Source organism: Trichomycterus rosablanca, chromosome 6 (genome assembly GCF_030014385.1).
Source record: "Trichomycterus rosablanca isolate fTriRos1 chromosome 6, fTriRos1.hap1, whole genome shotgun sequence".
NCBI classification, from domain to species: Eukaryota; Metazoa; Chordata; class Actinopteri; order Siluriformes; family Trichomycteridae; genus Trichomycterus; species Trichomycterus rosablanca.
The window spans coordinates 16680210-16708099 of NC_085993.1; the positions used below are offsets into that span (position 1 = coordinate 16680210).

The 27890-nt window shown below is 37.6% G+C and overlaps 2 protein-coding genes across 2 annotated transcripts; one reads left to right on the top strand and one right to left on the bottom strand.

The window, feature by feature from the left end:
- Positions 1-2017: 2017 nt before the first annotated feature.
- ctsa (cathepsin A) lies at positions 2018-12270 on the top strand. Its single transcript, XM_062997499.1, has 15 exons — positions 2018-2059; positions 2302-2462; positions 2801-2912; positions 3670-3720; positions 4651-4737; positions 4832-4987; positions 5431-5522; positions 6112-6196; positions 6283-6374; positions 6747-6825; positions 7379-7527; positions 8759-8834; positions 10331-10420; positions 10503-10604; positions 11620-12270. The coding sequence occupies exons 1-15, from the start codon at positions 2018-2020 to the stop codon at positions 11701-11703; spliced, it is 1458 nt and encodes a 485-aa protein (XP_062853569.1). The 3' UTR covers positions 11704-12270.
- Positions 12271-13622: 1352 nt separating this feature from the next.
- Positions 13623-27876, bottom strand: pltp (phospholipid transfer protein). Its single transcript, XM_062996664.1, has 16 exons — positions 27796-27876; positions 24907-25032; positions 24704-24803; positions 22574-22699; positions 21109-21264; positions 20909-20972; positions 20767-20830; positions 20583-20674; positions 18283-18459; positions 18144-18203; positions 17867-18031; positions 16647-16714; positions 16497-16539; positions 16334-16397; positions 14768-14844; positions 13623-14670 (listed from the first exon to the last, which is right to left on the bottom strand). The coding sequence occupies exons 2-16, from the start codon at positions 25016-25018 to the stop codon at positions 14596-14598; spliced, it is 1443 nt and encodes a 480-aa protein (XP_062852734.1). The 5' UTR covers positions 25019-25032; positions 27796-27876; the 3' UTR covers positions 13623-14595.
- Positions 27877-27890: the final 14 nt, after the last annotated feature.

Here is a 27890-nt window from a genome sequence, read left to right on the forward strand (position 1 = left end):
CCTGTGAGGAATTATTATTCTACCTGTGTTTATGTGCATTTTGTCCGGGTACCTTTGTTCACAAACATGCAAAAAAAAATTGAGGTGGTCTCTGAAATCTGCTCTCAGGTGTGTACCCAGAGCCAGATTGTGGCCCTTTCTCGTGTGTATTTCTGCTTTGCTTGTATCACGGTCCCTGGTGTTTATAGAGGGCCCTGCCAAGGATGTAGTGATAAGTAAAACTAATGACTTAATTAAGCTTACATAATGCAAGGCAATGCAAGTTTATTTGTATAGCACCTTTCATACACAGTGGCAATTCAAAGTGCTTCACATAAAAAAAGAATTAAAAGCATTAAAACATTCCTAAAATCTAGAACCTCAGAAATGCTTTTTGCAAATATAGTTACAATTAAAAGAACATGAAATTAAAACCAGAGAGAATAAAAAATAAAGAACATTGAAAACCTAAAAAATAAAATATAAATTAGTTTATAAAATGTGCAATAAGAAACATAAATATACAGGTTTTAAAATAAAGCTAAAGTGCAGTACTCTAGAGTGCAAAATTTAGAGCTCAATCATAGGCACAAGAAAAGAGAAGATTTTAACCTGGATTAAAACAAATTTAAGTTAATAAAGCAAGCAGAAGCCTGTTTTTTTATTTTATTTTAGATATTTTAAATACATCTCTACATATTAATTTTATATACCATGGTTCACAAACATGCAAAAAATTGAAGTGGCTTCTGAAAACTGCTCCCAGGTGCTAGATTGTGGCCCTTTCTAGTGTGTATTATTGCTTTGCTTGTATCACGGTCTCTGGTGTTTATAGAGGGCACTAGATCCACAGTGGCACTGCCAAGGATGTAGTGATAAGTAAAACGAATGACTTAATTAAGCTTACATAATGCAAAAGGCAAGGCAAGCAGGACCGGCGCTAGGGGGGGGGCTGAGGGGGGCATTGCCCCCCCAAATTGTGTCTTTGCCCCCCCAAGCACAATGCAAGCAACGGCTATTTTTAAAATTATCTCTGAACCAATCACAAAAATGCATTTTGTTTTACAGTGTGAAGATATTTCCTTGCTTATTCCTGATTGGCTCTTTGAGTCATATAAAAATCGGCAGACTGCCCCAAACAGTTCAGTTCGGCAGTATATGTTCTGTTAGTGTGAGCGAGAGGCAGGTATACTGGTAAACACTCTTCTGAGTTTAAACTGACTTCCACATGGTAATATTTGCTTAACTGTGGTTTTTCGTTGCTTTAATGTTACTTACCTCTTACATAGGTGTTGCTTAAATTATTTTATTAGCCGTTAGCGGTTAGGCTAATGAACTAATGGCAATTTAATTAAGGGGGCGTATTAAAATGAAATACAATTAGATAATCTTTTTTCACCATTTACATAATCAACATGTATTTTTTCATTGGATCATTGGATTTTAAGTTCGAAAACATGCATTTTTATTTCTTTACCTCATACATCACTTTAAGCCAGTATCAATAGCTTGGCTGTCATCATTCATGCACAAATCAAGCCTTGAATATATTTCTGGCTTCAAAAACATGACTATCAACATGCCCCCTCATTAGGTTTTACTGCCCCCCCCAAGCAAAGCAGTCCAGAACCGGGGCTCAAGGCAAGGCAAGGCCAGTTTATTTGTATAGCACCTTTCATACACAGTGGCAATTCAAAGTGCTTCACATAAAGAAAGATTAAAAGCATTAAAACATTCCTGAGATCTAGAACCTCAGAAATGCTTTTTTTTGTAAATATAGTTACAATTATAAGAACATGAAATTAAAACCAGAGAGAATAAAAAATTAAGAACATGAAAAACTAAAGATAAAATATAAATTAGCTTATAAAAAGTGCAAAAAATATTTTAATTATTTTATATATTTACATACATCAAATAAACATGTTAGTTTTAAAATGTAGTTTAAAAATGTATAAAGAACTTTTATTTTGTTGCTGTTTGTCTGCAATGTGACTTGGTCACGAGATTGAAGTCACATGAGGCTGCAGCTCTACTTATGCCGCAGTGTACACACTGTGGTCTGTTAGCTTCTGGCAAGGTGGGAGAGAATTCATTGTTTCATGTGAAATGTGTTGATATTTTCACCTAACTTACACGTGTTCTACTGGTTTACCGAAACTAGACTTAATTTAATATGTAGTTTTTTTATACCAGCTTTTATTTATGAGATTAAACTTGCTAGTTTTACTTCCTGATGTGGGAAGTTTTGTGTTGTTGTAGCCTAACACTGTAACAAGGTTCTAAACTACAACATGGACATTCATTGTGTTGTTGTTGCAGATGTATTCAGTGTTGGCGTGCTTACTGTTGGGAGCACTGGGAGTGTTGGGAGCTCCAGAAGCGGATGAGATCAAGTCTCTCCCTGGACTTTCGAAACAGCCCGGCTTTAAACAGTACTCCGGCTATTTCAATGTGGCAAAGAACAAACATCTCCATTACTGGTTTGTTTATTCATACCTACGTTATAACATTTTTCTGTTTGTAAATTATTAATGTTAAACATCATTCGGTTTATTGAAAGATGTGTTATTTTTTGGGGTTTATATGTTAGATGTTCATTTTCCGGGTCTTTAAATGAGTAACTGGGAGTCGACCCCTTGGCTTTAGAGTCGGTTTCACTGTAGACGTAAGGGATTTTTGTGGAACCGATTCTTTTGATTCGAATCTCCAATGTTTTGCAACTGAAGTCGACTTCATAATGTCTGGAATTAAACAATTCTTAGTGATAAAAGGTACCTAAACAACCTTAAATGAACGTGACGATGTAAACTTGCTTTAGGTTTGTGGAGTCTCAGAAAGACCCAGCTAACAGTCCAGTGGTGTTGTGGTTAAACGGTGGACCAGGCTGCAGTTCCCTGGATGGTCTACTAACAGAACACGGGCCTTTCTTGGTGAGAACTGAACTTTGGCTTTTTCTTTCATTATGACTACTATAGCACAACTTCCCGGTAGTCGCATGATGTATGAAATGCAAACCCATGGTTATTAGTCATATATTTGGTTTACTAAGTGTGCCTTAAAGGGGTTGCAGAGGAACATATTGACCTCCTCACATTATTACCTTTTGCAGGTTTTCTAAACACAAGTTTTACTGTAATGTGTAGATTTTATAAGTGCATGTGCTCTGTTGCTTTTTAATAGCAGGGACCTAATTTCACCCTCTAGACTACTTCAGGGTTTTTCAAACTTTTTTCAATTGACCCACATTTATGTGACCCAGGCAACATAAGCAATGTGTCTTACTTGTCCCACTGTGGTCTTACAAGATGTAACATAAAGGTTCCACAAGGGGGAGTTCGTGTACAAGTTTGTTTCCATGTTAACGTGTCAGTCTGTGACTTCTTTTTTTTGACAACTTTAAAGACAGCATGCCTTGCTCAAAACATACCACCGTTTAAATACATGTACTATCTCCTATATATTTACTAAATTTAATAACTAAACCTTTTAATTATTATAAAAAGAAGTGCATTTAACTGCTGGTTAAGAGCTTGTTTAAAATTCTACCACCATTTTAAATGCCTTAGCTCATCATTTAAAAGTATACAATGTATTGTACAACTCTTATTAATGACTTTTTAAAAATTATAAAAATATTAAGCTTTAAAATAGTTGATTAAGCGGTAAATAGTTGCTTGTCTTTTGCAGATCCAAGATGATGGTGTTCATTTGGAGTACAATCCTTATTCTTGGAATATGGTATGGATTTCACAGTATTCTTGTTATATGTAGAGTGATGTATGTCACCAACTAGGGTAAAGAGTGTGCAGATTTTAGCTTGTTTGTAGTATGGTGCCCCTGGAGCCTAGAGGTATAGCTCAAGGGCCCAACAATGGCTGCATGGCAGAGCTGGGATTCAACCTTCAATTGATAGCTCAAATCTCTAAACTCTAGGCTACCACTGTCCAAAAACAGCCTTTATTGAAATTATTTATAATGGTTATGGCTGAAATATGCCATTATCACAATTTAGTTATATAAAGCATTATAAAAACCATTTTCTTAAACTAGCAAGTGTCATTTCCTAAGTAAGTTTTAATTTAGCATTGAGTAACAGTTAGGAGTGAGCATTTTAAGGTTCTGTTCTTCAGATGTGTTGCATAACTATTATTCAAATAAGGAAATGAATACTAGAAATGCTTGATATGGACTAACTGGTACAAAGCAAAATCTGTTTAATGCATTTGGTAGAATTTAGTTTTTACAAGGTAAACACATTTAGTACAGGAGTCTTAAAAATTGCAGGGCCCTTATGGCCATGTCTAAATTAGAATAGTCATGTAAACCATACATGAATATGATGTAATTTGATCAATGTTTTAAACAATTAGTGTTGGCTAGATTTTTTTTTTTTTAGCCCTAAGAGTGGAAATGGTTTGTTGTGGGTTTTCCCCCTTCTCTCCCATACTGCCTGATTATGGTCACAAGTCCTTGTTAATACACATTATTTATAATTAAAAGTGCCATAATTATTGTAGAGACCTATAAAAACAACAAAAGTTAAATGGGTACTTTTATCACAGCTAGCTGACAATTGTGTTTTATATTGTATTATAATAATTAAAAAATGACTTGTTGAATAACATTAAAATTCATATTATTTATATTAAATCTATAAACACGTTTCAGATTGCCAACGTGCTATACCTGGAGTCACCAGCAGGTGTCGGCTTTTCTTTCTCCGATGACCAGAAATATGCAACCAACGACAGTGAGGTTTGTAATAACTCAAAAATGACTAAATTAATGGATTGTGTATGTATTCTACAATAAAATTACTAATTTGATTTTTTTACTTTTTTTAATCTAGGTTGCCATAAATAACTACTTGGCTCTGAAGGAATTTTTCCGCCTCTTCCCGGAATACAGCAAGAATGAATTTTTTCTCACTGGTGAAAGCTATGGGGGCATTTACATTCCCACCCTTGCCGAAGTAGTTATGGAGGACAGTGCCATTAACCTGCAGGTTTGTAGTGGAGAGCTGAACTGGTTTAAATTGTCTTAAGCTGCATTGCATTATGCTTGGGATCTGAAGATTTCTGGTAGAAATACTTTAAGCAAGGTTATTTTGTGGCTTTATTTTACATTATTTTACTGTTTTTCCATAAAATGTATTTTAATGGCAGCAAGTAAATAATCAGTAAACTCAGGTTTGTGGCATTAGTCTGTGATGTGTGATAGATGAGACAGATGTTTTCCTGACAGTTTTGTCTTTTTATTATTTAGTTTTCTCACATTTATACATGGTTATATTTAACACTGTGCTCTGTTTGCTGACTTAAATACTGCTTGATTAATAGCAAAGGCTGTGTACTACAGCTTCAGGAATTTTTCTTGGTGTTGTCTTGGTGTCTAAACACATGCACATCTAAAATGTATCTATCTGTGTGTGGGTTTATTTTTCAACAGGGTATAGCTGTTGGAAATGGCTTGGCCAGCTATGAATTAAATGACAATTCTCTTGTCTATTTTGCAAATTACCATGGACTGATTGGCGTAAGGTTTGTATTTTTTAGTACAATTTCTGAACGTTGAATATTTAATGTTAATGTAACATCCCAATGAATTGTGAACTGATAATTATATAAAAAGGTTTTTTTTTTTTTTACTAAATGACCACTAAACACATGTTTCCACAAACTCGGTCAGCATAGGAAGGAAGTAAGGAATCAACTTAGATTTTCCCCAACTCTGACTGTTGGGCCATTGGATTTTATCACCTGACCTGTTTCATTATTATATGTAACATTTAGTCAAGCGTTCTTGTGGCACTGTGCTAAATTTCACTAACCCACTTCTGCTGGGATCCAATGTTTGAATCCCCAGAAGCCTTATCAGTCAGGTGTCTATATACAAACATGATAGAGGGATAAGAGGGTTATGTCTATGTCTAACTCACATGTTAGAGGTGAGTTACTGCATTACACCCAGTAATTCTGGAGGAAACTCACCATAATCAGGATAAAGCAGTGGTAAAACATGGAAATGAAAATAAATGAACACTTACTATTAATTGATGATGGAATTTTTAACTTCTTGAACAGATTTAGCCATCTGTGAGAATAAATCGGTCATTTATGTCTTTTTCAGTTTATGGGCGACCCTGCAGAAATACTGTTGCAAAGATGACCAGTGTAACTTCTATAATAATGCTGATCCAAATTGTACAACTGCAGTAAGTCTAAACAACGTTTACTCTTCCAAATATCTGCAAGACTTTTATTTGAAAGTCTGAACCATATTTGATGTGTTCATTTGTAGGTGTCACAGGTGCAGCAAATTGTCTACAATTCTGGTTTGAACATTTATAATCTGTATGCAGACTGTGCTGGTGGGGTCCCTGGTACATCAAGGTGAGAATGTGGGTGCTCAGTCAGGATGGTGGAATCATTTAGAGCCTCCCAAACAAAACTATTTCATTTAAAACATCATCTTGTAAATACATCTTAAAGTGAACAAATGTGAGAAATTCTGATGTTAATATTAATTTCTGATATAAACATTGTACATACAATCTGAATGTTTATTTAGGTAGCTTTACATGGCTTGAGTGTCACATTCAGTAGGTGTCCCAAAAAATGTGTGCTTACTTCTGATATACAGTAATATCCTAAACCACTAACAGAATAATGTATTCACAATTTTAGAGCAGCTCCAAACTAATACTGTTTGTGTTAATCCAGCACATCATAATTTTGTTTTCCCTCTCATCTTCCCAAATGTAGTATTGAAAATGGGCGGCTAGTGATTCGTGACTTTGGCAACAACTTCATTAACCACAGGTGGTCTCATTCATGGAACCAGGTAAACAAGCTTATTGATTACGATATGTACAGCACTACATACACTTAATCACGCCACCTGTTAGTTGGTGGGATATATTAGGCAGCAAGTGAACATTTTATCCTCAAAGTTGATGTGTTCGAAGCAAGAAAAATGGGCAAGCTTAAGGTTTTGAGCAAGTTTGACAAGGGCCAAATTGTGATGGCTAGATGACTGGGTCAGAGCATCTCTAAAACTGCAACTGTGTGGCTGTTGCAGTGGTCAGTATGTATCAAAAGTGGTCCAAGGAAGGAACAGTGGTAAACCGGTGACAGGGTCATGGGCAGCCAAGGCTCACTGATGCATGTGGGGAGCAAAAGCTGGCCCATGTGGTCCAATCCAACAGATGAGCTACTGTAGCTCAAATTGCTGAAAAAGTTAATGCTGGTTCTGATAGAAAGATGTCAGAATACACAGTGCATCAAAAGTGGGACTAACACAATATTAGGAAGGTGGTCATAATGTTATGTCTGATTGGTGTACATTTCAATGCTACTGAGTGATTTCATGGTAAATGGTCAATCATTTATTGCAGAAACTGCGTGGTATTAGCTTGGCTGTCAAGTCAGTGAAACTTGATCCTCCTTGTGTCAACTCCACCCCATCTGCTACGTACCTGAACGACCCCTACGTCAAAACTGCCCTTCACATCTCGCCTAAAGCACTTGATTGGGAGATCTGTAGGTAGGTCAACAACCTATGGTGTGTGTATCAAAATGGCTGTAACAAAGTAAACGGAGCAAAAAAAAGTGTGTAAAGGTTTCAGAATATTTAACTTACCTGTTCATTGTGAAAGGTTTTAAAACAGTCAATTATGACTGAGCACTTGAGCAAAGAAGGCTTACCACTGTGTGCCAAACTTTGAGTGAATTGTAAAAAAAATTCTTAGTGCAACATTGCAAATTTACATCTACCATACATAATATTTATAAAAAATTAAATGTGGAGAAATCTCAGTTTTGTGAATGGTAAGGCTGAAAACAACTCGAACATGGGTGACCATCTGTAAAACCATCCGAAATACTTTGTTTGTACTTTTCTCAGTTGGTTCAAAAGAATGAACGAATTGGCACCCAAGTGGTCGGCTAGGCGCTCTCTAGCAGGAAGTGCCTGCAGCAGACAAAAAAATTGCTTATCAAGTCTGCAGGGTGGGTAAAACACCAGACTAATAAGTGAGCGGGGTCTTCAGATGCTGTGCAAGGACCCTGGTTAGCCTCTGCAGAAGTGGGGGAGCATGGAGATGAGTGATTGTCTTTCTATGTCGGATATCTGGTCTCATGTGCGAATCCACCAAGGCACAGGCGAAAAAGAAGGGGTAGAGAGACTGCACACGCGTTGGAGGGGGCGTGGGGCAGGCGACAATACCTTCCCTGTACGCAGTCGGGGTCCTCAGCAGCGAAAGAAAATTCATAAATAGGAACAAATGAATAAACGAATCAAAGATTCTTGATCTTGCATCCCAACTAGAAATGGGGTTTGTTAATAAATTAGAATTTATTACAGATTACATTAAGTGTTATGAAAAAATAAATTGCATTATTTTTGTGAAGTAAAATCAAGTTGACAGGGACATTTTTGAATTTGCAAGATTACTGTTTGTCCAGACATTCATCTTTTAACATTTTTGCTTTCAAGCTGGCTGGTTTGGTAAATAAAATCTTGTGACGTCATCAAAGGTCATGTTGGGTACCAAATAACCTAAATCTTTATTGAGCAAATTTACAACAATTATTTAATTTAATCTAGTGGGTGTAATAGTCGAACGTTACTAAAGAATGTGTAGAAATGATCAAGATTCCCCATCTTAAAGCATTTTAACTGAGGTGATGGTATGTGTCGTTATAAGCATAAATACAGTGTAACCCACTTCTGAATTTGTAATATTAAATTGTCTGTGTTTCTGTTTCATCTGCAGTGCTGAGGTGAATCTCAACTACGACCGTATTTTCATGGATGTGAAGAAGCAGTACCTGAAGCTGCTCTCAGCATTGGTGAGTAGAGACAGTATGCTACCCAACCGTTGTTAAGACCATAAGCAGGGCTTGGAAAAAGCAATATTTATCAAGCAGAGAGCAGGTCTGGGATACCTGGTTAGGTTGGCAAGTAGTGAGAAGCATTTATAAGGTTTTACATGTACATTGTTTTCTCCAGGATGGTAAATAAGGAACAGAAACGAAGACCTGAGGAAGGAATTCTACTTGGAAATTACAGTATTTATAGCTGTTAAGTCACCAGCCTTCTTTTGTTAAAGCTTTTTTTCCACACAGTCTGAACAAAATGAAAGCAGTTGGGGCTTGCACAGTCACAATTGTAAGTTGCTTTGGATAAAAGCCTTCACTGAATGCCTGTAGTTAGAATAATTACACTGAGACTAAATAGACATATTGTAAGGATTGCTTTGTCACATTAAGATCCTGTCCCTGAAGTAAAGAGTGCTATTATTTTGTCTCCCAATGATTGACAGAGTTTCAAATGCTCTGTAATTGCTGTCTTTTACACATTCACTAATCATTATCTGTAAAAATGTCTGGGAAAATGTGTGAAAGGGACTCCAGAGGACAAGCCTGGACTTGTTTTTGTAGCTATTAATACCTAAGGTTTATCCATCAGTGTTTTTAAATATGCACTTAAACCAGGGGTGAGGTAAATCGCGTCTCATTCAAACAGGTCAACGTGATTGACAAAATGTGGCCACTTTCTTTAATTTGTGGTTTGTTACCATAGCTATGCCTCAGCCCGCCTAAAGCACTGCAAATCTAGAAAGTTTTCATTCATCAGTAGTCAGTTTGTGCCATTTTTTTGCATTTTTCCTTTTGTAAGTGCGGAACCAAGCACAAAAAAACCAAAAACGGTTCAATTTGGGCAAGACCACTGCGAAGACGACTGTTTCGTTCATACGTGTAGGAAGCTGACTGAGAATTTTCAGATCTCATGTTGCATATAGAAATTTTAAACCCTATAATCTGTCCTTCTTATGAATGTCCTCAGCTGGACAATTTTGGAACTTGCTGGCTGAGGAAAAATATCCAAACATAAGAATATGTGCCACATATTTGACAGCATTTTCGGATCAACCTACATGTGTGAATCAGTCTTTTCCCACATGAAAATAATTAGGTCCAAATATCGGTCCACCCTTACTGATGAACACGTGAAAGCCTGCTTGAGAATTGGCATCAGCAGCTATTATCCAGACTACATAAATCTGGCTAACACCATTTAGCACATTTAAAAAAGCCTCAAAGCTTTTTTGAAAAATGATGAGGCCAACCTTAAAAAGTTGATCGCGATGACCTGTCGACTGATGGTAGATCTCAAGCTACAAATGTGTGGGCACCCCTGACTTAAACTATGGACATTAACCTGATTCAGATGAGTGGTACAGATTGGTAGTTGCAGCCTACTCCTGTGTAATTTATTTTTCTTGTTTGAGAAATTAGCTGCATCTTTAATGTGCTTTGGCTTTAATAGCATGTCATCTTTTTAGAAATACCGTGTGCTGGTGTATAATGGAGATGTGGACATGGCCTGCAATTTCCTCGGTGACGAGTGGTTTGTTGAGTCACTTCAGCAGGAGGTAAGTTTTTGCTTTATGTATTTGTAGCAAATCCACTGTGGTCCCACAGATGCGCTAAATGTGGTAAATGATTCTGTGGCAGGTCCAAGTTCAGCGCAGGCCGTGGCTCTACTACAATGGAGAGACTCAGCAAATTGGTGGTTTTGTTAAGGAGTTTTCCAACCTGGCCTTCCTTACAGTAAAGGTAAGAATGATTTTCAAGCTACAAAGCATGAGCTGTGGTAATCAGTAAAATAGAATATTAAATCACAATTATTTAGCCAGTTTAGGAATGTATAGATTTTTTGGAGCATTTGTTTATTTTAACACCATATTGACACAATAGCCTGATTTTGTGCTAAACACTGGTTCTTGGAGACTACAATGTTAAGGACTTTTAAGGTGGATTGGGAAACATTTATAAGCTATTTAACTGACAATCCAGGGGTGGCACCATAACTCGGTGAGTAGCTCGGTGAGTCTCCTCACAGCAAGGAGGTCCTGGGTTCGATTCCCAGGTGGATGGATCCAGGTCCTTTCTGTGTGGTTTGCATGTTCTCCCCGTGTCTGGGTGGGTTTCCTCCGCCAGTTTCGGTTTCCTTCCACAGTCCAAAGACATGCAAGTGAGATGAATTGAAGATACTTAATTGTCAGGGGTGACATGGTGGCTCAGTGGGTAGCACCGTCGCCTCACAGCAAGAAGGTCCTGGGTTCGATCCCCAGGTGTGGCGGTCCGGGTCCTTTCTGTGTGGAGTTTGCATGTTCTCCCCGTGTCTGCGTGACTTTCCTCTGGGAGCTCCGGTTTCCTCCCACAGTCCAAAGACATGCAAGTGAGGTGTTTGACATTAAACTTGAGATGATTAATCTTGTGTAATGAGTAACTACCGTTTCTGTCATAAATGTAACCAAAGTGTGTAAAATGTGATGTTAAAATCCTAATAAATAAAATAAATACATAACTGACTGCAGCATTTTTTTAAAACACTTTGAAGATACAAACATGCCAGGTGTCTTAGAAGTGTCCCTATTTACAGCTACTGCATGTGAGATCCTACCATTCCAACTACTACACGACTACAATATGTCAATGGTGACTTGTCACTGCACTAGAAATGCTCATTTCTGTCTAAATAATGCTGCCCACTCATCTATAAAAGCATACCAAACTAGTCCTATATTGTGCAATTTTACAGTTTGTTTAAATCTTTGTTCTTTTTCAGGGATCGGGTCACATGGTTCCCACTGACAAACCCATTGCTTCCTACGCCATGTTCACACGCTTCATCAAAAAGCAGCCATATTAATGCCTACGCTGGTTCTACACTGTGCCGAGGTTGGAAATTGCACTGAGTCACCACTAATCACTGTGTGTTAAAGTAGCTGATCCACGTCCTCTTCAGTAATCGTTTCTATACATGCTTTGCTGTATGAATGTATTGGCTGATTAGCTCTCTGTGTAACTGCAGGTACTTTAATGATTCCTAAATGCTGAACTATTTTTAATCTCTGTGTACTGCATTACAAACATTTGAAAATTTAAAACATTCTAATTGTAATTGCCCAAATAGGGTAGGTCATTTTTATCTTTCTAAGGCTTGTCCAGCAGCACAGTTTTTCAAGTAGTTGTATTTTAATGTTAATTATGGCAAAAGGAATTTTCATTAAAAATTGTATAATATGAATATAGGAATCACGTTTTACCACTGAGATGAGTTTTCTTGTAATGGCATTTTGTTGCTCAGGGTTAGTTTTGTACTTTTGTTCACAATGAGCACTAAATGGGAGAATGTGTGCCTTTGCAGTCATCAGTGTTTTCTGTTTTTCTATTACAACAATGTGATTTGTTTAAATAAACCAGACTTTATTTTAAAGAGTGTCCTGTTTATCTTTTGGAGATTGAGATTAATTTTTTTAGACATGAATACAGACAAGATTTTACATTAACTATTTTTTTCAAATGACCTCATAATGGTCAGGGTCAAAGTAGATATGTTGCCGTAAAGCTGAATAACTCCGTGTCTGCGTGGGTTTTCTCTGGGAGCTCCGGTTTCCTCCCACAGTCCAAAAACATGCAAGTGAGGTTAATTGGAGACAATGTATGTGTATGTGTGTTTGCCCTGTGATAGTGCCCTGTGTATGTGTGTTTGCTCCCTGTCCAGGGTGTTACTGTGTGCCTTGCGCCCATTGAAAAGCTGGGATAGGCTCCAGCACCCAACGTGACCCTAATTGGATAAGCAATTAAAAAGTGAGTAAGTGAGTAATTCACTGTTTGCATGTTTTTGGGAGGTGAAAGAAAACACCATAAAGCCTTAAGTAAACGTATGCGGGGGGCATATGGACATAAGTTGAAGGTGGTGGATTTTTTATTTAAACCCCTTTAGTGTCTTGTGCCAGGTTAATAGAATAGAATAGAATGCAATTGTCATATATACATATACAGGTGTACAGTACAATGAAATTATTTCTTTGCGTATCCCCGTATCCTTGTTTGGAAGCTGGGGTCAGAGCGCAGGGTCATTGTACGGTGCCCCTGAAGCAGGGGGTTCAGGGTCTTGCTCAAGGGCCCAACAGTGGCTGCATGGCAGGCTGGGATTCGAACTCTCAACCTATCAGTTGATGGCCCAAAGCTCTACCCACTAGGCTGCCACTAGTAAAGGGAGCGGTGTTGTACAGCAATATGAGGTCTTAGCACAGACCTTTGATGTAGATAGAATCACTTAGACATCCAGTTTCATAATTTTCAAACCACTTAAGTGTTTTAGCAGTGGGCTAGCATAGAAATACACAGGGTTTTTAATCCAAGATTACTCTGTACTGTGCAGTATTCATTTTTACATTAAACCTAATCATATGACCACTCCCTGCTACTAAAAGGCATCCACATGACATGATGCTACCACCAACAAAGCATTATGAGCATGCCACGCACTGCCTATAATTCAAGCCAACAAGTTTTGCTTTAGGCTCATCACACCACAACAAAAGTCTTTGTTGTCTTCCATGTGTGAGGTCAGCCAAGCTTTCGGGACCTGGTTTGAAAACTTCCCTTTAGTCAGTGTCCTAGTGTTTCTGGGTAGGCTCTTCACCTGCTGCTACATTGATCAGAATAAGAATACTAAAGATGAATAAGGAAACAAGTAAAGTTTTGCCACATGTGACATGGTAAAGAGCAAAGGCTCTTTTATTTTAAACATCTTTTAAGAAAGCACCAACAGTCATAGTATAAATTGTTTATAAAAGACTTTATAACCAGTGTTAAAACAAGGAAAATACATTTCAGGGAGTAATACAGTAATGATAAAATATGTGCATATAAAGTTTAGTATAAAAAAAAAAAAAAAAGATATACTAAATATGACAATATATGTAGCAATATGATTAATGAGTGTATCTGTCACAGTCTGTACTGTACATTATACTGTATATGCAGTGTTATGTAATAAGCACCACATGAAGCCATGAAACAGTTCTTACTAAGTTTAGCAGTAAAATAACAGCTCAGTTCCAAAAAACTTGCAACAGTATGTAAACTGATCATAAAGCACTGATTTGTAAATGCTCTTTGACCTGTATTACATCAAAAATTACAGCAAATGTTGATGTTTGATCATCTACTTTATACCATTTACATTTTCAGCTATTGGCAGACGCTTTTATCCAAAGCGACTTACAGTACTGTGACAGTAGCCAGTACCCAAGTGGTTAAGGTACTGGACTAGTAACCGAAAGGTTTCTGGTTCAAGCCCCACCACCGCCAGGTTGCCACTGTTGGGCTCTTGAGCAACAGTGGATAAACGCGTCTGCTAAATACCAAAAATGTAAATACTGTCTAAGCAATTGAGGGTTAAGGGCCTTGCTCAAGGGCCCAACAGTGGTTCGCGTCCTTTCTGTGTGGAGTTTGCATGTTCTCCCTGTGTCTGCGTGGAGTTTCCTCCGGGAGCTCCGGTTTCCTCCCACAGTCCAAAGACATGCAAGTGAGGTAATTTGGAGATACTAAATTGTCCATGACATTAAAGACTTGTGTAAAGTGTGTAAAACATGATGTTGAAATCCTAATAAACAAATAAACCAACATGTATATGCCCACCCATTCTATGGCAGACCCTGGTTTTAATACAGGTCTAAGCAGATTTACAAATTCAGTTTTTATTAGCATATACATACTGTCCCAACTTTTTTATTGATTGTAGATGTTCTTAAGATGAATTCTTCTCAATCAGCTCCTTCAAGCCACTTCTGAACTTCAGGTTGGCTCCAATAACGACGTAGCCCTGGAGGATTGTAAAGTAAAGGTGAATTTAGAGGACTTTATTACACCGCTGGCATATTTGTCTTAAAGTTGTACATTCAAATTGTTTCATTACTTACATTGTGATACTCAACCACATCTTCAATGATGTCAATTCCATCAGGCAGAGGGATCTGTACACCTTTTTTGGTGTAATCTTTGGGAGAACACATGACATTATGTTAAGAGGTAAACTAAGCCAGTGGCGGAGCCTTACAGATGCCAAGTTCACAAATACCCCACCACTCATACAGGCACCTCGACCAGTCAGCAGAGGTCACAAGTGCACAGCCGCAATGAAACTTGTTCGAGATATCCCTTGCTCAGGCACAGCAATTTGTGCCTGTTTGTGTGCCTGGCCATGGTCGATAGCACAGCCCGGGATTCTAGGTTGAGATGTTGATGGTGGTAGGCTGCTGCTAAAAACGTCTTGCTAACATAATTCTAGTATCACTATCAATGTTTAAAGTGTGTATTGTATTACAGTAGACCCTTGAGTTACGAGCGATCTTTTTCAACTTAACGTACAAACAAATATCGGATTACGAACAGAAATTCGCGAAACACGTGACGTCACGAACAAGTTGACTCCGGCCGTCTCTCTCTCTCTATATACAAACAGTGAGCAAACATTTGGACAGTGGAAAAAAATCAGAAAAAAATCACTATTTGTCGTGTTGTATAATTACTCCTGCAAGTAGCTGTCACTGTGTATCAGACAGCGGGGACAGTGAGTAAGAGAGAAGAAGGAATTCGGCTGAGTAAATATTCTTTCTTTCATGCAATTACACCTACAAAATACAACACTATTGAAATAAATAAGGACATAATAAAGAAATATGAGAGTTATTGCTGTTTCTGGTAGATACATTTTATATAAAAAGAAGGAAATTTATTATGGTGTATAGTACAGCACACGTACTGTACTGAGATCTGATGTGTGTTTTATGTACAGTACTACTGTGTATTGTTGTTTATTACAGTAATGTCTATTCTATCATTTAAGGGAAAATATACTTGTATTTATAACAAAAAAGAGCATTTAAGACATTAGAAAGGTTAGGTAAGGGGGTGGTTTGGGAGGCCTGACACGGATTAATTCTATTTACATTATGTCTTATGGGAAAAATAGATTTAACGAACGAACATTTTGACTTAAGAACAGCCCTTTGGAACCAATTAAATTTCGTAAGTCAAGGGTCGACTGTATTTGGCTTATGAAAGGCTCAAAGTTCATTTTAGTCCACTGTGGTTGAGGAAGTCAGATGTGGGTGTGACTGGTTTAATATTTTCTGAACTGGTGAGGTAATGTGGTGCACTAGAGTCATTTTTTAGTTTGAAAATGTTAAAGGCTTTGGCTTTTTTATGCTTTAATGTAATACACATTGTTTTATAAAGTTTATACATTTTACAAAGTGTTAAAAAGTGTTATCAAGTGAAGTTTCAGCCAGATTGATGTGAGAACCTGCAGCCACACTGGCCTTTTGTGGAGAAAACTGGGTATCAAGGCTCTCTTGATTTCAAACAGACTTTTTTTGTTTTACAAGTGACATTGAATGTTTAAGATAAACAACACACTTGATGTAGTCTGTTTTGCAAAACATGTTGAAATCACAAGCCATAAATGGTCATTAAGTGTGACTTACTGTTCAGGAGGGGCACAACAGTAATTTGCAACATGGTCTTCAGTGGTGCTTGCAGTGGAATCAGCTATAAAGAGTAAATATTCAGCCAGTAGCAATCAGAACTCTTACAAAGCAATACAATATTTGAACAAAAGGAAAATTCAATATTAAAAGAATGTCTTACAGCTAATGACTCCAAAGCAGACTGGGTAGAAAAGATTTTAAACCTAAAAGAAAAGCAGAAAATAAAAATATTTCATGTCCATTACAGTAACTGAATCTACTGTTCATTCACGGATGCATCCAGAATAAAAGTAAAAGGAGAAGCATGTACCTTCTCAGATCCAGATTAATAGACAGCCTCTTCTCTTTCATGGAAACCTTGGCATTGAACTTAGACTCCTACCAGTAGAGAAAAAAATTTAGATTATGATCTGAAGGACACAGTGTGCCATCTGGAACACATCCTTTTTCTGGTGCTGTTCAGAAAATTATGTGGACACCCCTTGTAATTAGAAGTTCATGTGTTTCAGCCACAGTCTTTGCTAACAGGTGTATAAAATAAATTATGTTCATTAAATAATGCCCTTCTGACTTTGGGGAGGATGGCACCCTGGCTCAGTGGGTAGCACTGTTGCCTCACAGCAGGAAGGTCCTGGTTCCCCAGGTGGGGCGGTCTGGGTCCTTTCTGTGTGGAGTTTGCATGTTCTCCCCGTGTCTGTGTGGGTTTCCTCCGGGCTCCAGTTTCCTCCCACGGGTAAATTGGAGATACAAAATTGTCCATGACTGTGTTTGACATTAAACTTGTGAGCTGATGAATCTTGTGTAACGAGTAACTACCGTTTCTGTCATGAATGTAACCAAAGTGTGTAAAACGACGTTAAAATTCTAATAAATAAACTGACTTTGGGGAAGGTCCAGTCTTGTTTTAGCATAACTGTGCCCCATGCACAAAGCAAGGTTGGGTGTAAGATCATGACTCCATATTAACGCTAATGGTTTCTAATTGGAGTTTACAACAAGCTGGTCAGGTGTTCACATACTTTTGTTTATATAGTGTACCATAAACTGGATGTACTGCCGAGTGAAGCATTTAGTGTTGATCCATAAGGAAATAACACAAGCAAATAGTGAATGCCATGCATTCAAAAGTATGTGACAAGAGTGCTCATAAAAATTGGCCCACATCACCCCCATTCTTAGTTAACTGCACTGACTCCCGGTAACGTTACATATTAAATATAACATTCTGCTCTTTACATTTAAATCTCTCCATGGTCTGGCCTGGTCTGGCCTATCTTGGAGTGCTCCTACATCCTTACATTGCTATTCGCTCTGGTGCCAGGTTCCTCTTTACTCCCAATTAGAGACTTTGCAATACTGCCTACCTGTATTTTTAAAGTAAAGGTCTGAACTTATTCTTATTTGCATGTGTGTAAAAATGTTCAATGTACAAACAAAAAAAAAAAAGAGGAAATTGAGTAGACTGGTTATTAAAGGTCTGGAAACTCACTGACATACGGAGTGGCTAGTCCATAACATCCATGTCCTTACCATGGTCATACTGCTGAGTTGGACAGGTGGTCTTCCTGGGGGAAGGACCAGAACTCTGACCCCAGAATGGACAGACACAGTAGCACCTGAGGTCTTGATGGTGGATTTAGGGGCTGAAGTGACCTCCATCTCCAACGAGATTGGAGCTTCCATCAATGCAGGGTTCTAAAAGAGATAAGAAGTGTATTAACATTAATTAAAATTACCAATATACATCTCAAGATTTCATTCCAGACTAAAAGCTCAATAGCACAAATGTAGAACACAACGCTCTCACCAATAACATGATGGCTCCAAAGTAGGTGGTCCTGAGAAGCATCTCCAAGTCTTTTGACATCTAAAAATATTTGAACAAGATTGTTTTATAACTTGGTACCATTTTCTGAACATAAAATTAATTAAAAGAGGAATCTTACTCGTTCATTTGATATGTGCATCCTGAACACCCCTCCTTTGTAATAAGAGTAGAGTCCACTGTCAAAGAAGTACTCAGACAGAACCAGGTATATCATGCGGTCATACTTTCTTATTACTGGATTCGCTGCAGTGTTCTCAAGAGTGTCATTTATATTCTGCAGGTTATAGAACATACCCTGCACAGAAAGAGATTTATTTTCGTACAAACGTGTTTTTCTTTTTGACTTGACAACATCAACTGTTTAGTCTATAAGTCTCTCTGCTATTCTGACCTGGAAAAAGTTATTCATGCATTAATTTCTTCAAGAATTGACTACTGTAATTCTCTGTATATTGGGATTGGTCAGTCTCTGTTGCGGCGCTTACAGGTAGTCCAGAATGCAGCAGCAAGGTTACTGACTAATACCAAGAAAAGAAACCATATTACACCAGTCCTTGCCTCACTACATTGGCTGCCTGTTCAGCACAGGATTCAGTTTAAAGTGCTTTTTTTTGTTTTTAAAGCGCTTAATGGTCAAGCCCCGGCTTATCTCAGTGGTATGCTTTCTCCCGCAACCGCACAGCGATCTTTAAGATCAGCCACTCAGAATTTGTTGACTGTTCCTAGGGCTCGTTTGAAGCTAAAAGGTGATCGTGCATTTGCAGTTTATGCTCCGAGGCTATGGAACACTCTACCTCCTAATATTCGACAAGCACCTTCGGCCGCTGTTTTTAAATCACTCCTAAAAACATACCTTTATAAGCTGGCATTTGAACAGTGAGGAGCCGTGGTAATTATAATTGTTTAGTCTATTAAACATAATGGTGTCTTATGTATGCTTGTTCGATGTACAGCACTTTGGTCAATGTAAGTTGTTTTAAGAGTGCTTTATAAATAAAATTTACTTACTTACTTACTTACTATATTAACTGGTCAATAATTAAAACGTTTATGCCACACTAAGCAGTAATGAACGTGTCTGGAGGAGGGCATATTTGTTTTACACCATCGTTTTGGAGCTTACCTGTACTATGCTCAGCAGCCACCAGTAGGGCTCCAATCCATATCCCATATTAATATCATAAAGTTTCATGGAGTTATTTCATTTTAAACTGTATTTATTTTGGTTAGGGAGGCACCGTGGCTCAGTGGGTAGCACTGTCACCTCACAGCAAGAAGGTGTGAAGGTGAAGATCGGCAGGCATGGTGGTCCGGGTCCTTTCTGTGCAGAGTTTGCATGTTATCCCCGTGTCTGCGTGGGTCTCCTCCGGGAGCTCCGGTTTCCTCCCACAGTCCAAAAACATGCAGTCAGGTTAATTGGAGACACTGAATTGTCCTGTAAGTGAATGGGTGAGTGTATGTGTGTGTATGTGTGTTTGCGCTGCGATGGACTGGCGCCCCGTCCAGGGTGTTACTGTGTGCCTTGCACCGATTGCACCCTAATTGGATAAGCGGTTAAGAAAGTGAGTGAGTGAGTAATTTTGGTTATCCTTGTGCTCCCCATTTTACATTTACAGCATTTAGCAGACGCTTTTATCCAAAGCAACTTACAATTATGACTAAACACAATTTGAGCAATTGAGGGTTAAGGGTCTTGCTCAGGTGGCCAACAGTGTCAACTTGGTGATATTAGGACTTGAACCAGCAACTTTCTAATTACTGGTCCAGCACCTTAACTATCATACTTCTACTGCCCAGAAGTGTCCCCTCCAATTACACTTCCATTCATTTATTAATTGTCTGTTCTTCATCCTGATCTGGGTTGTGGGGGGTCTGATTTATTGGGAGCAGGGCAGGAAATTCCCCAAACAGGTCGCCAGTCCATCACAGGGCAAACACACACACACACACACACATAGGGCAAATTTTGAATCTACAATTAATCTGACTGCATGTCTTTGGACTGTGAGAGTAAACCGGAGCTCCTGGAGAGAACCCACACAGACACGGGGAGAACATGCAAACTTCACACAGAAAGGACCTGGACCGCTCAACTTGTGGACCTTCTCGCTGTGAGGCAACAGTGCTACTCACTGAGCCACTGTGATAACCTCTTAACAGTTTATTTAGTATCTTATTGTAAACACTTTTTCAAAGTTTTTTTTTTTAACCTTTTTACTGTGTATAAGAGTAGTAACCACAACATAAATGTTCTTTCCCCAGTCCCCACAGACACACAAACAATCTTGTGGAAACCCTTGCCAGAGGAGTAAACATTGTTATGACCATAAAAAATAACAGGATGTCCAACAAGCTTTACCTTTGGCCATATAGTGCATGTTGCTCAGGTTGAATTGTGTTAAATTGTTTACCACTCACCCTAAAGTCCATATCCAGACTAGTGCCAGTAACCACAGGGTCACTCAACAGTGAATAATCAATGCCCACATATTTATCCACATCGGTTTGCACTGCACACACACAAACAGAAGCTCAGCATTAGTGATGCAGAACATGAAAATACAAACACATTGATATAAACAAAGTCAAAGTCTTGACTGACCTGGAACCGTCTCCAACAGCTGGTTGATCAGCACTAGCCCAGCATGATTCAGTGCAGGACAAATCTGAAATGAAATCAGTTTATAATAATGCTATTTCACAAATACCATAACATTGTTTTCAACTATAGTCTGAAGACAAACCTGCTTGTTTAGGATGAAGCGCATTCCTGTGCTTAGGAAGGCTGAGACAAATTCATACACCTTGCTGCAAACATGATATCAAATATCAAAATAAAGTACTCTGTATTTTAATATGCATGCATACATAATAGCTGAACAATATCACTATTACCAGAAAGCATGACTAGATAAAGTATTCTTTAATTTTAGAGATCCAGTACCCAAAAAACCCGCCAAACTTGGCCCTCATTTTAGCGATGGAAGCATCACAGGTGACATTGGTGATCTTGAGACGCCCCAGGTTATCTTTGGCAAAGTGGAGGATAGTGTTGATGTTCACACCTTCTGCAGAGGCATTAATGGCACCCTTATCTTGGCTAATAGAGACAAGACAATAATCAGTTATAAAGTTGTACATATGGGTAACTGTTATGCTATAGCATTTTTAAAAGGTAAATACTGACTGATTTAGTCGGTATAATATAAGGACAAAATGTAAGCATGTACATGTGCATGTTATTGGTAATAATTGAGGTATTGTGGTAAAAAAAACACCATGGATCTTATATGATGATAAACACAAGATGAGAATGATGATCTAACATACTGTAATTTGTAAACTGGGCAAACTTGGGTGGCACAGCAGTCTATTACGCTAGCCCACCACCAAAGAGATCCTAATCAAATCTCAGCGGTGCTATCGGCTGGGCAGGTGTGTACACAGACATGATTGGCAATGTCTGCAATGGGGGTGGCCAAAGCCCTGCGATGGATTGGTGCCCTGTCCAGGGCATTTCTGTCTTACGCCCATTGTTTCCCAGTAGAACTGGACCTGCTGCCACCCTAACCACAAAAAAGCGGTTAATGAAAATGAAAAAAAGAATGAATGAACATCTTATTGTATTTTGACTCCAGAGAAATATGTTAATTCCTCATTTCTTTCCTTGACCATTCACATTTAAATCACTGTCCAAAAAGTTGACTGTACAGGTAATGAAAACTAAGGTCCACCACACTTCACACAATCACGTGGCTTCAAATATCATTGAAAGGTGTGTTTGTTGTAGAATTCATTGTGGAATTCATATACATTATATGCCATATTAATTTGGTAATGACATGTTAGTTTTTAGAAGTTAGTTTTTAGAATCTTAGCTTTTATAGAGTTATACATGACATGTCATGATATTTATAAAGTAATAGAGTACAATGTGCTTTACTGGTTTTACTGGTAATTGTTGGACTTTCACAAAAGAATGACCCCAAATAATATTATATTATAGAAATTATAGGAACAATTAGTTTCTTAAAAGCTTTTCTTCAAAGAATATTTTTACATAATACAAAAGCTAGGCTTGTTTAAAATAAACAAAGGAAATCAAATTTTACACATTTTTGAGAGAGATTTATTTGAAGTATGAGAAGCAGGTGTTCCAGTTGTTTAGATGCAGATAAAAGAACATCTGGGAAAGCTGTTGAAATCCCAAGACTGCCATAAAATACATATCCCTTATAAGTCGTATGTAAACTTTAACCTCAATTGTATTCGCTTCATGTTGGTAATAAATATGTTGGTAATAAATAAAGTTATGTGGTCATCTAACATTCTGAATCAGATTAAAGGATATACCTGCGACTACAAATGGCAAAGAATGCACTAACAATGCATTTATAATGCAAACTTACAGGAGCCAGTAGATGACACGTCTCTGAAAGTTAATAGTGATGGATGAGTTTTCCACCTCAAAGAGCAGTCCATCTGTGGGATAGAAACTCAGGTCTGCAGTCATGTTCAACGCTGTTATATTCACACTGTGAAATTACAAACAGATTTAGAAACTAGGCCTTGCGTCCAACTGCAGAGAAATTTGAAACAGGTCAACGACTAGTACTCAAAATATTTACAGATATACAGTATTTTTCACATATTGAACATGTTACTAGCACGTGTGGTACAGGGTTATACATAGTGTTTGTTATTTTCTTTTCAAAATTTAATGCAATCTCAAAAACAGCATGTACATTACTCACATTTGTTTAGCTGCATAGTTCATAAAGAAATGGAAAAATAGTTTGTACAAACTAAAACGACTAAAAGACTAAGAGCTCTAAGTGAGGAAATATTTTATCTAGGAAAAAAATAAACATAAAGCTAAATACCTATTTCTTTCTGTTTATTTTTTAATGTTAAAATTAGTCAAAAATGTGAATGTATTTCTAGAAAACATATGCTTGCTATTGCAATACAATTTAAATAGACTTTAATTAATAAACAGAACTTTTATAGTTGACACCATATATCTTCAACAGATTCTGGGCTCAGGCTCACCTGAAATTGGACTGATGCACAGTGATAATGTGTATTGTGGTCTGAGGAGTCAAACTATTTATGATAATAATAGATGTCTTCATGTAGATGTCAGTGTAGCATTAAAAAACCCAACATAGTCAGCAGATGAAGATTCAAAATAGCAAATGAAAAAAATAATTCTGCAATTTTTTAATTTCTGCATCAGTTGATGTATTTGGTTTCAAACCAATTATTAAGCAATAAAAAAAAATATATAATAAAACTATGTACTGTTTTTGCTTAAATACAGTATAAGTCTTTTTAAGCATTTTGCATAATGTCCAAACTTTTTTGGAATTATGGTTTGTATTTAATTAATATTGGTTTGGGTTGTATTTATTTAATCTTGTTTTTTATTTGCAGAATCAGCAGAATCTGTGAAATTAACAATTTTGTTTTTGGTAATTCATAAAGTAACAACATGTAACAGGGTGGGTTGTGCTCATTTAGAGCCCTGCACCTGTGAGGTGAACACAATGGATGAACCCAATATGCAGGATGCCTAACCAAAACAAAATACCAAAGCAAAACAATACTTTGGCTAATGATCCACAAACCAAAAAGGGAAATGGCAAAAGTAACAGGTGGCCAAAATAACAGAAACCCATAAACTAATCAAAAGAAATACGAAATCAAACTTTCGCAGCATAAAGCAGAATAAACAGGGCAGGGAAAGAGGTGGAATGAAAATGGTTGTCACAAATGGGCCAGTTATTCAGTCCACTGGCTTGTGAAAACATAAAGAGAGAGTAATTGAGAGCATTCCTGCCTCCCCTACTATAATCTGTACACCAATTTTAATAAGGAGCTGGTGACCCTCATTGTCATATGATGGGGGAGACTTAGTGATTAAGAATCAGTAATAATTGGGTGTAATACTAAACTTACATACAGACACCAAGAGATGAATATAAGTCACCTTTGAACATCATACTACACATTGCTAGCATAATTTGATTCAACTTTAAAAGTCCATAGACATTTTTGTTATACTGTCTTCATAAAGTTTGGAATGTTCTTCTTCTTTTGTTGTGGATGGTACTCTGGGTTACTCCCATATACCAAAAACATACACAAAGTGAACTGACTGTTCTAAATGCTCTCTGTGTGAGTGGGTGAAATGTGTTTGAATAACTACCCTGTTCAGGGTGTATTGTCATTTTGGACCCAGTTTTTCTGGGTGGCAATGTACCATCCACAACCCTGATCAGTATAAATCAGGTACTGAAGATGAATTAATCAAACAATATTATAGTTTTTGTGATATTGCAGTGTTGTGTTTATGTATGTCACATGTATTAAATGGTGATTATATTTCTTTAAATAAGACACGGATGGCTTTAGTGTGTTTACTCTAGGTTAAGGACAATTGTTTTGCTTTGCATTTGTGGTTAGAATTCAGTGGAACCACATGCAGTTGATTTTGGCCTCAGGTCTAATGAGTAATGAATGAAGGCCTCACTTACTCTGTAATGGAATAATGGAGGTTTCCATTCTTGCCGTGCATCTCTGGCATAGTAATTCCTGCCAGCTCATGCTCCACAAACCTCTGTGTCTCATACTTTACTAAAAAAAAGCACAACACCACCACTTAGTTTGAAGACAAGACATAGTGACCTAATCATTTATGTTTTATCATCTGAATATAACTTGTGCAGTCATTTCTTACACATCTCCAGGCCTCTGGAAGTGATGCGGATTTTAAACCCAGGAGAAACTTCAGTCATATGTGACATGAGAGGAAGGAGCAGGAAGATGATGGAAATTCCACAAAGCCCCATGATTTCTTCTGGACCTAGAATAAAAAAAAAGAACTTGTTAAGAACTTGAAAAGTGTAAACAAAACAGCAGCATATACACGATCAGCCATAACATTAAAACCACCTCCTTGTTTTTACACTTACTGTCCATTTTATCAGCTCCACTTACCATATAGAAGCACTTTGTAGTTCTACAATTACTGACTGTAGTCCATCTATTTCTCTACATACCTTTTTAGCCTGCTTTCACCCTGTTCTTTAATGGTCAGGACCCCCACAGAGCAGGTATTATTTAGGTGGTGGATCATTCTCAGCACTGCAGTGACAACAACATGGTGGTGGTGTGTTAGTGTGTGTTGTGCTGGTATGAGTGGATCAGACCATGGCCATCTTCTAGACCTTCATCAGTTGCTGCCCATGGGGTGCTGTTGGCTGGATTTATTTTTGATTTATGGACAATTCTCAGTCCAGCTGTGACAATGAGGTGTTTAAAAACTCCAGCAGCGCTGCTGTGTCTAATCCACTCTAATCCACTTTTGATGGTCATTTTGTCTCAGCATTTGGTGAAGGTTTGGGTTTTCTTTCCAACCTTAACAAGAAACCACTGATTTATATATTTGTGAATGGGTAAAGCCAAACCAGCCCATTTTATGTGAGTGTAACCAGTGAGGATCATCAATATACACTGACCTGGCATAACATTATGACCACTGACAGGTGAAGTGAATAACACTGATTATCTCTTCATCACTGCACATGTTAGTGGGTGAGATATATTATGCAGCAAGTGAACGTTTTATCCTCAAAGTTGATGTGTTAGAAGCAAGAAAAATGGGCAAGCGTGAGGATTTAAGCAAATTTGACAAGGGCCAAATTGTGATGGCTAGACGACTGGGTCAGAGCATCTCCAAAACTACAGTACAGCTATTGTGGAGTGGTCTGCAGTGGTCAGTATCTATCAAAAGTGATCCAAGGAGATTCCCCAGATCTCAATCCAATCGAGCATCTGTGGATGTGCTGGACAAACAAGTCTGATCCATGGAGGCCCCACCTCGCAACTTATAGGACTTAAAGGATCTGCTGCTAACATCTTAGTGCCAGATACCACCGCACACCTTAAGGGGTCTAGTGGAGTCCATGCCTCGATGGGTCAGGGCTGTTTTGGCAGCAAAAGGGGACCAACACAATATTAGGATGGTGGTCGTAATGTTATACCTGATCGGTGTATGATTTTACAAATTTGGTCTGAAGGAACTGCACAGAGTACTGCCTTAAACCAAGTGAGTACTTTTGGGATGAATTGGAACACCGATTGTGAGCATTGCCTGACCCAACAAACCTTCTTTTGACTGAATAGCCAAAAATGCCCACAGAAAAATGCCTTAAAAATCTTGCAAAAAGAATAGAGGCTATTACAGCCCCATATTAATACTAGTGTTTTTCTTTTATAAATAGGATGCCCCATAAGCGTAAGGTCAAGTGTCCACATACTTTTGGCCACAGAATGTGTCATGTTATAATGATTTACTAAAGTATGATTAGCATTGAGGTGTATTTCTACAAACTGCACCAAAAGTAGATCAAGATTAATTACATCAGTTATCAGAATAATAAAATTAGTTTTACAACATGTCACAGCAGCAACCCTGCAGAGACATCCTTTTAAAAATGCACCACTGCAGTAACATGCTATTGTGTGTGTGTGTTTGAAGTATATTGGGGCAGCTGTCTTCAACCACCCAGACATAACCTCTTAAAAAGCAGAACCAAAACAATGATTCTGGCAGTAGGTTTAATTAGGTCGTTGCCCCCGAGGTCTGACGCGAATAGGCTCTCATGAATAGAGCAGTTGCACAATACCTTTTCCTCTTTTCCTAGACTTTGGGGGAAGGGTCAGAGGTTTTTGCAATACTATCATCACTGACTTACATGAAAAACCTAGAAAATCTTGAAAACATGATTTATTACACACATTGTATAAATAAAATAAGTGGCCTCTGCCTTACACTACAAGAACAGTGACGAAGACTGTGACGAAGACTGACCTCAAATGGAACAAGTTCTAGTTATTTAGAAAAATTCTTGGAACTTATTCAGATCATCCTGATGTTGGCTGTGGTTCATAATAACATCCTTTCCTTTCTGTTTGCAAATAACTGTGTTTTGTTTATGCCCTTTGTGATTCATACCCCTACTTTACAATTTGTTCTCATCTGAAATGCTCCCATGCTGGGCTTAGAGCTTTAAAGAAAAGTGTGCTTCACAAACAAGTTCTGTACTATTCAGGTCAGTGTCCTATAAAAGCTCTTAAGTGTCTGGAAAACAAGTTGTTTGACAGAAGAAAACTAAAACTGATGTGAATAAAATGTGATAGGATGAATTTTTTATTTAGAAATGTCCTGAAGAGACACATTTAAGTGCAACACATGCTTTGTTGGATTGTGCAATTTGATGCAGTTTTTAATGATTTTACTCAGAGATTGTAATGAATTTTGTTGTTAAAATTATAAAAATATAGATTCCTGACACATATCTGTTTGTACAGACCATACACCACACATTTACCTTTTTAAATCTTTAGAAAATACTGAATTAGTCTTACAAAAAACTGACCAAATGTATATTATAGTATTACAGACTGACCAAAATGTTTCACTATTACCAAAAGCAAACAGCAAAAGCTAAATATCACTTTGTGCCACATATTAGATTATTTAAAAAGAAACTATTAACACTACAATAATCCATAAACATTGTATTTTTTAAATAAAACTTGTGTTAATTTGCTTAATACTTACAATAGGATAGAAATGCTGTGTATATTTCTTATGTTTAGATGTTGAAAGCTTTTCTTCAGATTTCCTAAGTGGCTTGTCAAGTGTCCTCCAGTCCT

Coding starts and splice junctions, on each gene's coding strand:
- pltp (XM_062996664.1), bottom strand. CDS start 25,018: ATGGGGCTTTGTGGAATTTCCATCATCTTCCTGCTCCTTCCTCTCATG. Junction 24,804..24,906: donor TTCCAGAGGCCTGGAGATGT/GTAAGAAATGAC, acceptor GCTTTTTTTTAG/TAAAGTATGAGACACAGAGG. Junction 16,398..16,496: donor CTGCTTTGGAGTCATTAGCT/GTAAGACATTCT, acceptor TACTCTTTATAG/CTGATTCCACTGCAAGCACC.
- ctsa (XM_062997499.1), top strand. CDS start 2,018: ATGCCGCAGTGTACACACTGTGGTCTGTTAGCTTCTGGCAAG. Junction 2,463..2,800: donor AACAAACATCTCCATTACTG/GTTTGTTTATTC, acceptor AACTTGCTTTAG/GTTTGTGGAGTCTCAGAAAG. Junction 4,988..5,430: donor ACAGTGCCATTAACCTGCAG/GTTTGTAGTGGA, acceptor ATTTTTCAACAG/GGTATAGCTGTTGGAAATGG.